The 11,391-nt window shown below is 38.2% G+C and overlaps 1 protein-coding gene across 10 annotated transcripts in view; it reads left to right on the forward strand.

Annotated features, from left to right (window-relative positions):
* SATB1 (SATB homeobox 1) overlaps positions 1–11,176 on the forward strand; it is a 123,840-nt gene extending 112,664 nt beyond the window's left edge. For 4 of the 10 annotated variants that reach the window (XM_035128727.2, XM_035128726.2, XM_035128729.2 and 1 more), the window contains exons 11-12: positions 104–199; positions 2,769–11,176. In XM_035128727.2, the coding sequence (XP_034984618.1) occupies positions 104–199; positions 2,769–3,269 (597 nt within the window). In that variant the 3' untranslated portion in view covers positions 3,270–11,176. The remainder of the gene's footprint in view (positions 1–103; positions 200–2,768) is intronic. The other 6 variants (XM_035128721.2, XM_035128719.2, XM_035128725.2 and 3 more) reach the window with 3 other exon arrangements.
* Positions 11,177–11,391: the final 215 nt, after the last annotated feature.

The raw sequence follows: 11,391 nt of genomic DNA on the forward strand, positions 1-11,391 counted from the left end.
TTAAGTGAAAATCATGGAAGAAGTTCCAGCCCCAAATTCTTCTTCCCACTTGCCCCCAGTTTGAAAATTGGGATGAGTCAATGTTTGTTTGTTTTTCCTTCAGAGCCCCTCTCCCACCAACCTTGGGAAAGGAGAGCATAGAGGCGCTTTCTTACCTGGCCTGCTGACCACTGGACCTTGGCTGGGTGCTGCTCCCCAGGTGAGCTGGCACGAGTTTAATGTGTCAGGGACAGTTATGGAGGGGTTTCAGGACTTGAACTAACAGATTCCTTCCATACAAATACAGAACAGGAAATACTGCCTCTCTGGGAATGGACGAGGCTTAACTTTATTATAAGCTGCCCTGGTAATAAATTTTGAAGGGCGGGGGTGGTACAAGTCTCTTGTACTAAAGACAGACTTGGGGGGGGTCAGCCTTTCACTTTCCCCCTTCTTTTCCAAGAATAGATAGCCCCCTGTCCCCTGCCTACACTCAAGACTGAATCGTTCATATTATTACTATGGAACTATTTACAAAGCCAAAAAAGCACACCTGTGTTATTAAAGATAAAACAAACTGAACAATGGAATATTGGCTGCTTGAAATGATGAAAGCTGAGAAACTTAATGTTTGATTTAGCAAAGCGAGGGAGAGAAAGGTCTGTGCTAAAAAAAAACCACATTACTGTACTTGCTTGGAAATTGCCAGTTTTCATACACTTATCATAATAATAAAAGGAAAAGCTTATGCAACCACATACATCCTTAGTTTTGGACATGGTTTCACCTTTTATACAAATGCTCATAGTTTCAATCCTGAGCATTCTTAGTAAAATGGAACTTACTAATCCTATGGAAATTAGCAGGATTTAGGCTAAGTAAGCATAGTTAAGGTTGGGCTGCATGTGAGCAGTAGCCAACAAAGTTGTAGATGTACATAAGACTCCCACCATACATGCAATATTAGCTGTGCCATATTTCCAACTTTTGTGGTTATGTATGGAAAATATGTGACCTTTTTAAAAGAGTGCATACATGCATACATACATATGCAGCATCTGTGTGACCTTGTGAAACTTGGGCACAGCATTTAAATAATTCAAAGGCCTGAAAATTGCTTACATAATCTTATTGCACCCAAGTATGTTGGTATAGAATGACATCCTCATGCACAAAACATGTCCCTGCCTTTATATTTGCACAGGTTTCACAGCCTTCTTTACACATGTTTAAGTTCCACTGATGTTTCATCTGATGCTTAGGATTTCAAGATTGTCTCATGTAATTCTGGCTTTATTGAGTTTTTGGAATTAATACAATCTAGTCATTGGGTTTTTTAAAAACTTAGATGCTCTCATCATAGTATCTCCTTTAAAAAATTCTGATCATTTCCACTTTGCCATTAGCCAAAGCTAAGTAATAATTCAAAAACACTATTGAGGGATAGGTAAGTACAAGCAGGATTTCCAGTAAAACTTTACACTACAGGGTGTTCTTCTTCAGTGATCCAGGCAACCAGTCATACCATGCCATTCCTCAGTCCCCATTGTGCGATTTATGGAGGCGTGATTGTCTCCCCTCCCTACATTTTTTGTAATTCTACAAAATTCAGGCTTCTCCCAAAAATGCTTATTTCTCCCTCCCCTTCTTGGTTGATTCTATTTTGGCTAAATAAAAATAAGAACTGGGAGAATTGAATTTGCTATTAGTTTAAGTGAAGATGTTCATATGCAACTTCTAAATGGAGACAGTGGAAACAAATAATATAGATGGCAGTTATTCTAATATTGTACACCATGTGGCTTTACTTCTCCTTTCTAAAGATCTGCTTAATGATAATACTGCTCAGAGTAGTTAACATTTGGCTATACCATATGTCTTCCCCCCATTTTTTTTATCTTATGTACATTTCCAAAAGTATGCTGCTTATATATTAAAATTCAGTTTATGATTATTTGAAGGACCCAGCAGTAACCCATGACCCACATAATGCATGGAAGCAACCATATTTAAGATATCTGATATGATTTCTTGCCTGCAGCAGCTGCTGCTGCTTCCTACCTCTTCTGCAAGTATTCCCCTTCCTTCTCTTTTCATAGCTAATGCTGCTCAACTGCACACATTAGTTGGCAGTACAGAAATATGGTAGAGAAAAGGCATGAACTTTTCAGGGACGACACAGCACAGAGGCCAAATTTGCAGACTCCTCACCAACTTTTCAAAGAGGAGTTAATCAATCACACAATCTGGACCTTCATACAATCAGCTACTCAGGCATAGAGTCCAGTTCAAATTGGAAACTGTGAAGGGGAAGGACTTGAGCCATTCCTCCGTGATATAGTTCATCACACACACACTCCCAGCTGGATTAGTGAACTGAGCCCACCGTGACTGTTATTGACATTCAATTTTTATCTCATTTTTCCATAAGGATTTGTGCCACAAGTGGCTAGCATTACATGTGAACTGATCTTAAATTAACCACGGTTTGCAGGAAACAAAAGTTGAAACTGGATTTGCAAACCTGTGGCTAGCTATAGTTAGCATCAAAATGGGTATACATGTAGTGCTAACCATAGTTAAAAGACAAGAGCTGGAGAATCTGTATGGGAAAGTGAGGGAGAAAGAATGAGATGTAGGGGGAATATGGAAACCCATGGGGCAGTCCATGTGGAGATCAGGTAGTGTTATTCCTGCCCCGGCTCAGCATGGGTAAACACAATTACTTTGAATATTTCTTATTTCTTGTATTGAACAAAAAAGTCAGTGTGGTTTTATTTGTCTACCAGCAGCAGCAACAGCAGCAGCAACAACAACAACAGCAGCAGCAACAACAACAGCAACAGACACCACCCCCAGGCCCCAGATTACCCCCAAGGCAGCCAACAGTAGCATCACCAGCTGAATCTGAGGATGAAAATCGTCAGAAGACCCGCCCACGAACAAAGATTTCCGTGGAAGCCCTGGGCATCCTTCAGAGTTTTATACAAGATGTAGGCCTATATCCAGATGAAGAAGCAATCCAGACTCTTTCAGCTCAACTTGATCTTCCCAAATACACCATCATCAAATTCTTTCAGAACCAGCGATATTATGTCAAGCACCATGGAAAGCTGAAAGACAACTCAGGCTTGGAGGTAGATGTTGCAGAATATAAGGAAGAAGAGCTGCTTAAGGATTTGGAAGAGGCTGCACAAGACAAAAATACGAACACACTTTTTTCAGTTAAATTAGAAGAAGAGTTATCTGTAGAAGGGAACACTGACATTAATAATGAGTTGAAAGACTGATTGAAAACGTATTTATTCAACAGTGTCACTGCTATTTACTAATGAAATGAAAATTCCATCCTGTGTTCTGTCAGCAACCTCTATTCATTGTTTGGCCAATGAATCTTCCAAAACTTGCACAAAAGTTGAAAAAGGATAATGCAGACTGCACTAGTTATTTTACAATTTGCTTCAGAGCTACAGATGAAGCATTGAGGATTGTTTCATATTAATTTGTGTTCACTGGGTACACCAAGATGTATCCAATAAGCATGATATCTGTGGGTTGTGTTTTTTTAAATTATTATTATTCTAGAGCTTTCAGACAAGCATTACTTTTGTGATTTATTGTTTTTGTTTTGGTTTATTTTCCAATTATTACTGTTAACACTCCACACTTGATCTTTGAAAGCTCACATTTATTTAAATAATAGAAGAAAAAGAAGAAGAAGAAGAGTTTGTTACTCTTGCTCTATTGTATGTTACAAAAGAACTATAGACTGTGGGATGCAGTTTAAAGTTAACATATGCCAACAAATGCCTTGTATTATATGGCACTGCCGTAACTCAGATTTGTTTTCTTTTCAGAAATAAGAGGTCACTGTATCTTTTTCATTCTTATTCTCATTGTTACATGATTTTTTGAAAACAAAATGTGAAACACTGTTTTATCCCCATTATTTATTTGTAGATCCTACAGCATCATGTTGTAATTAATTTTTAGAAGTTTCCGTTAAATGTAATATTGCTTCTCTTGTTATCATACTGATTTTTTTTCTATTTATAAATGTATTTTGATGGGCAGTAAAACAAAGTGTCTTAAAAGTTTTAAATAGAGAAAATGTGCTTTACACAGTTGCCTATAAAAAGTGCTCTATGTTATCCAAGCAATTCATACTATAAGCTTCACTCTTATTGTTGTATGCAATTTTTACTATCATGCAAATAAGCTTAGGTAAATAAAACTAATAGATCACCTTAGAAACTTATGCAATTAATGTGAAAATAATTGATGTTTGCAATGTGTCTTCCTTTGGTTTACAATCAATTTTAAAGCTACAGCTGTATAAATTTTCTGTATAAAGGTGTATTTCTTTTTTATGAGTTTATTGCTATGAAAACACCAGTTATTTTGTTACAGCTGGCTGTTTTTATAAGTGTATCACAATTTTCTTTAAGCAGAAATGTTCTGACTAGGAGTGGTTATTGACTGTAACTACACAATTAAAATTGTTTGTATGGTATGATACGACAGGGTTTGTCTGCTTTTATATGTGTGTTGGAGAGGTAGCATCCTAAAACATATGTTGGTACTTTTATCCATCACCTTGAGAGAGGTTTCTTCAATTTGCCTCCTTATTTCTTATTTTCAATGACCTAAAACTATGAATCTGACAAACGGATACTTCTAAAGGAAACCCAGTTTTCCTGTGAAAATCATAACCTGTCTCGTCTTGGTTTTAAAAGTTGCCTGCCCAACAGAGATAGCAGGATATTATTGAGTCAAAAGGCTATCAGGCAAAAACATATTTACAGTTCCTGGCAGTAATGCACTTATAATGGATGCAGCTGGTTTTGTTTTACAGTATTTGAATTTATGATAACACTGTTCCTTATACTAATGTATACACATGTTTTGCTTTGGGGTTTTTTATTTTAAAAAACCCATTAATAGTCACAAAGTAAATAGGAAAGACGTACAATCCCTTACTAGGCAAGATTGTTTTTAATGAACATTAATAAGCTGGTGATATAGAAGTAATAATTATAGGGTTTTGATTTCATATGGACTACATGTTGAGGCTTGTAAGAGCTGAAGTAGGGGAGACAAAAGAGAAAGCTAAAGAATATTGGTATGTTTCTCCAAAATAAAAGCTTACTGAGGAGCCAGAGAGTTCCATTAAATGTTTAAATAGAAATTTAAAGTAATCATGCTAAAAGGATTTAAATGATTACAAGGCATTATGCCTAGAATAATTCTCCAAGAAAGTGTATTTTAGGAAAACGTTTTCACCATGTGTTTTGCAAATAACACAAGAAAAATTCTACTTCCATTGAAAACTTATATTTTGCTAGTGTTGCCTTGATCTGCCATCTTGTTACCACTGCCATTTTTTTCTTTTGAAAGAAATATGTCTGACTATTCAAGATGTGCAATGCAATACCCAATGTGCAGTTGAAAATTCTTCAATTTCTGCTTGCCAATAATTGTTTTTGTTCCCTGCAGGTTGTTTTGCTTCCTTTTAGTGTTTCATTGTTGTTGTTAAAGCAGATACATTAAGATAAATACAACTGGTACTAGGTCAACAGCTGATGGAAACTGGGTACGTCCACCAGGAAACTAATGCCAGATTTATGCTAAAGAAATGCTTGGTCTACTTAATGCATCAGTGAAACTCATTTGGGTGTTAAAATGTTTTAGATTGAATTGCATGTGTCTGTTTGAAGAAGGCAGGGCCAATTAACAGTTCTAATTTAGCCAATGATGGGAGAGCAGGTAATACTTACTTTCAACCCATGAAGTAAGAAGGCCTCTGGAAGGTAAAACATTGGTCTGCAGGTGGCAGGAGAGTAAGTGGACTCAAGCTTCAAAGAGCCCTTGAAGGGAAATGATAAACAAGTGCTCTTGTCAGTGAATCAATATTTTCTGCTTGGGAAAAACTACTGGTGTTCTTGGAAGTGATGATGTTCTGTATTTAATAAACTCCTTTGGGTATGACTACTGTTTCAAAGGCCAGAGCCTGAACAGAAGTTAGCAGCAACCTAGGCAGATACGAGTGGGAAAACAAGTGTCATAAAAGGCTTTCTTATATGGAAAGACAAAAAGCTAGCATCCATTCATTCCGCTTCAAACGTATTTGCATCACTTGAGCACTTATGCTTGTTTTTCAAGACATTGGAGTACAGAAATGGTCATGCAGTAGTGTTTCACACTAAACACTATTATACCAATAGCAATCTCAGGTGGTTGAGTACCTATCATCTGGAAAGCAAAATGGGACTCCCCACCCCAAACTGAATATTTTCTACATAGTTGTAAGGCTCCTTAGATATGCTGAAATATAAATGTGTATAAATAACACAAAGTAGAGAGATCAAATAGACAATATGTGGAGTGGGTAAATGTTGAGTGTCAGTTAAAAACAGAACGTAGGAGCCCCTAACAGCTTATTAAATCTTCAGCATTTTAGTGAATTTCTCCTAATAAATTTTTGTATGCTGTTGTGATGAATGTACACATTTTTGCAGGCAATTTCTCCCAAAACTATCCTAAGTAATGTGTTCATTTTTATGCAAACATTTCTCCATTATATGTAAACATTGTTTGGGTGGAGAACTGCAGTGTAAAACACGGCTAAATGCAAATTTTTAATGATGGCTGTGTTTGGGTTCTCATTTCGAAAAGTGAGAATTTTATAGATTCAGCTTTAATTGCAAACTGATTCAAATTTCTCTCCATCCGTATTGAGAGGATAAAGTATCAGTAGATGCAGTACTTCATTTCCACATTGCAAACTTCCAGTTCTTGCATATCATTAATTTGTTCTGCATCCTGCTGAAGCTGATTCTTTAAAAATAGAACAGGGTAGTCTTTGAGGTGCCACTAGGCTCACACTTTCCTTTCTCACATATGTGACTAGATACTGTAGCATCAATACTGAAGCAATTTGTTTTTGCATGTGAAGGTTAGCTTACAGCTTCAGCATATTATCATGAGTTCAAAATTTTGCATAACACTCTGGCTAGTGTTTGACAGCATTAAAGTGGGGAAATGACAGGAAGTCACATTCTGTCCTAATGGCCTTGAAGGGTGAGAACTATGGATGTATCTTGTATTATTCTGATTTGATTCTGTTTCTAAATAATTAACATAGTAATGACATAGCAGATACTAACAGTTCCAGTTGTGAATGATAAGATTCGTTTGATGATAATCTTATTGATTTTGACATAAGACAAGAGTGCCTTAATTTTTGGCTTTCTGCAATGAGTGATTTCAGAACAATTGGCTTGGAAGATTTTATGAGCTGCATTGTATGGCTGGGATCCAAGGAGCTACTTTTAAGTGCACCCAAAAGCTTGGGAATTCCCAGTAGGATTTTTGGCTTTCTTCCTTTGGAACAGATCCCCCCCCCATGCAATGTACCAAAAACTGCTTGTAAATGTTCATTTAACTTAGTGTTGGTTGCCATATTTTGTCCAGATTGTAGTCATGCCACTCAGCGCCTGTTAGCACCAACAGCTGGCCTAGATCCCTAGCTTTCATATTTCAAAAAGAGCAAGTCTCTAGCCTTTGTATAACTCAAGATATGAAGCAAAAATGTTATGTTATGTTGTGAGAATCCCATTCCTGCCTCTTAGTGTACATAGCCAATGACTGAAATTAGGGAAGTACTAGTCATAGAGATGAAAAAGTTAAGAGGGATGCACCAATTGTCTGGACTTCCGGGTTTCATTTCTAATCATATTCTTTTTACTTCACTGCTGAAGACTTGCTACGTACAGAGCACTGTTGAGAAAACCAGATTTTTAGTGTAGCTGTGACAAAAGATAGCAGGAAAAACATGAGTTCGTGCTGTTTATAACTTATGCAATAAAAAGCTTTTGGGGTTTTTTAGTTTGTAAACATTTGAAAATATTACCCAGCCGATGCAGATAAAGTTGATGCAAGTCATGGATTAAATCAACTATGCAAAGTAGCAGAGTGTTGTTAGATCCAGTTTGCATCCTGATTTGTTTGCACAGAGGTTATCCATTAATCAATTATCTATCCACCGATTGCTATACAGTACCACACTTTCTAGTGCATTTTTGTGCCATTTTTCCTTACAACGAAATGTCCAGTTTTTAAATGTGACTTTGTTGCACCAGAGCACTTTAATCTGCTTTAATTGCATAAACCCCCAAAGTTGTTAGTATACAATAGAATTCCTCCTGCAAAAAGTGACAGTCTGTAGGGGAATCTATATTGTTCGAATGGTGAATGAAGACAGAGTAATATTGGATAACCTTGCAGTTTGATTCGTTGCTTGGTTCTCCAGTCAAAAATACCCTCCGCAAAATATATTTTGGCTCTCAACAAAGCTCATTTTACTTTCATCGCCTCTATCAGTCCTCTATCCCACACCCATTACTCAATTGCACAGAGTTTGATTTTGCATTGACCTGTATTAGCCAAATACACATTGCACTTTCCCCAGCATCACATGACTATACTAAGTCCCAACTGCTTGAAGTTTAAGGCTCAAACTGCAGTGTCTCATTCATGCCTTTTCCCATCTGTACAGTGATATCCTTGGTTATTTCACAGGGGTGCAACAGGTTAAACTGTAGAATCTACATATAGTCTGAAACTATGTGTTTGCCCTTGGCTTCAGATGCCCCCTCAAAACTGGCTTCCTATCAACAAAAATGTATGGTGTTTATTAATGCTAGATCATTGTTTCACCTTTGTCTAACTAATATCCTGAAAAGAAGCATGTCACTCCATCTGTTTCATAGGAAAGAGCTCGCGTACACACACACACACACACACACACACACACACACACACACACACCGCCCTTTCCCGGTTCAGACACCCGGGCTCAGGGCAGCTAAGCACAAATTTAAAACACTTAATTGTAATACAACATAAAAGCAGCATAAAATACAGTATAAAAGATGAATAGCAATAAATTTCAAAGTTCAAAAATCAATGTGGGGGAAATCCATCTAATAAACATTAGATACGGTAGTAACCAGGGCTAGCTGGCTAAATTAGTCCTACTTGAGCCAGCGAGGAGACCAGGGGAGAATTCGCTGTGGGGTCCCAGAGCAGGAAATCTTCATAAAAAAGGGGAGGGGAAAGAGAAGATAAATAAAAGATCAAGCTGAGTTCAAATTAAAGGCCAGGCGGAATAGCTCTGTCTTACAGGCCCAGCGGAAGGAGGTTATGTCCTGTTGGGCCCTAGTCTCATGGGGCAGAACATTCCACCAAGTCTGAGCGATCACTGAAAAGGCCTTGGCCCTGGTGGAGGATAGTCTGACTTCCTTAGGGCCTGGGGACTCTAAACTATGGTTATTCATGGACCTTAAGGTCTTCTGCAGGGCATACCAGGAGCGGCTGTCCCATAAATACGAGGCCCCTAAGCCACAAAGGGCTTTAAAGGTCAAAACCAGCACCTTGAACCTTACCCTTTATTCCACCGGGAGCCAGTGCAACTGGTAAAGCACTGGGTGAAATTCCAGAAATCCTTGTTGCATGTTATGCAAAGTGAGTCTTTTGAGTAAGGATGGATGAATGAAGAGGACAATCTCAGTTTATTTCTCATTTTTCCACCCTTAAATCCAGTTCTTAACATTTCTACATCAGTTCATGATTTCTTAAAAAGTCAGAGGAATTCATCTATCTACATTTTAGTGCAAATGTTTCCTATTATACAATTTTTAATGTGCAATTTCTCAGATATACCGTACATAATTTTGCAAAGAAATTCCTCATAATACAATGCATGTTTGCATGTTATTTTTACAAAACTAAAGATTTTTATGCACAATACTCAATATGCTGGAGAACATTACTTGGCTGGAGGACTGTATAGCAGAATTCAGAGAAGTGTAAATTTCAAAGAGTTGTGTTTCAGTTTATTTATGGTTTCTGAAGGTGCAAATTAGATAAATAAATAGATAAATAATGCAAACTGAATCTAATTTATTCCCCACCTCTACTTACAACTTTTTAAGATGCCTGAGGTAAGCTTATGGTTGACAACCAGAACTTTCTTGCCAGCTTCTAACCCCAGAACCATTTCCCCCATGATCCTATTTCCCAGTCCCCCACTTTCTCTCCTTCTAACCCCATACCTTGCTTCAACCCTCTCCTCAGTGCCCTTAAGACCCATCCCTAAAGTGTACTGTTAGTGTTGCCATATGTCCGGAATTTCCCAGGCTGGATGAAGAGGGTAGAATCGGCCGGGAATTATAGTTGCTGAGCAGACCTGAGTGAAGCCTGCCTCCCTCAGGTCCGTTTGTCAAGCCATGCCCCCCCTAAGGCCGCCATGGATAGGCTTGTTTGAATCTGCGGGTTTGGCGGGAACCTGTGAGCCTCCATGGCAGCTGAAGGGGGCGTGCTGCGCTCAAAATGCTGCATCGTGTTCAAGTAGCGAGGGAAGCACAGTGTTGGGCCACAACCACTGCTCACCGAAGAGGTAAACTGCCATTGCCATACACCTGGAATTTCCTAGACATACCTAGGATTCGGCCATCAGAAACAGCGTCCGGGCGGGAATCACTGAAATGTCCAGGAAACTCCAGGTGTTCTGTTTAATGAATAATAATTGTTAATGTTCTAAAAAGGCATGGGGAAATATTGCATCAAGTTTAATAAATTATGCTGCAATCACATACTGAGTTAAGAAGAACCAACTCCCATTGTTTTCAATGTGGCTTACTCCCAGGCAAATGGGCATACAAATGCAGTCTTTATTATTATTTTACAGTGATATCAGATAGACCCAACTTTTCCAGTAGATCCAGCTTTGCCTTAGTTTGAGTTTTTCATTTTTAAATGGGGAGAGCTGACAAAGAAGGGAAGGCATCAAAGTGCTAGTTAATTTGTTATGATTTCCTGGGTCTTCAAAAAGAAGTATTACAGATTTTGTTGGTCTCTGCCACAATGTGTTTGTTAATCTTTAAAGTGTCATGCTGCATGACTCAAAAGTGGTAGGCCCTTTTCCTATAGCATTTAAGAGAAACTTCATGTGAACACAGGTAGGTAGCCGTGTTGGTCTGAGTCAAAGCAAAATAAAAAAAATTCCTTCAGTAGCACCTTAAAGACCAACTAAGTTTATATTTTGGTATGAGCTTTCGTGTGCATGCACACTTCTTCAGATTCATGTGAACACATTAGTCTTACCTTGCATTAGAAAAGATTGATCCTGCTTAAAGAAATGGGCCTGAGAAGAGGGGGGGGGGATTTATACTGATGGGGACGCTTTCCTTGACTCTCAGTTGGTGTATTCCTGAACTACTAGCCCTCTGAGGGCACATTGTCTCTGGTGAAAATGAGCAAGATCCTATGTGTTTTTGTCACCCCGGGTATTTTCCCACTGGTGAAACATCAGAACTAATCAAATGTTTAACCACTTCCTGTCAACAAGCT

This window comes from Zootoca vivipara, chromosome 12 (genome assembly GCF_963506605.1).
Source record: "Zootoca vivipara chromosome 12, rZooViv1.1, whole genome shotgun sequence".
Classification (NCBI taxonomy): domain Eukaryota; kingdom Metazoa; phylum Chordata; class Lepidosauria; order Squamata; family Lacertidae; genus Zootoca; species Zootoca vivipara.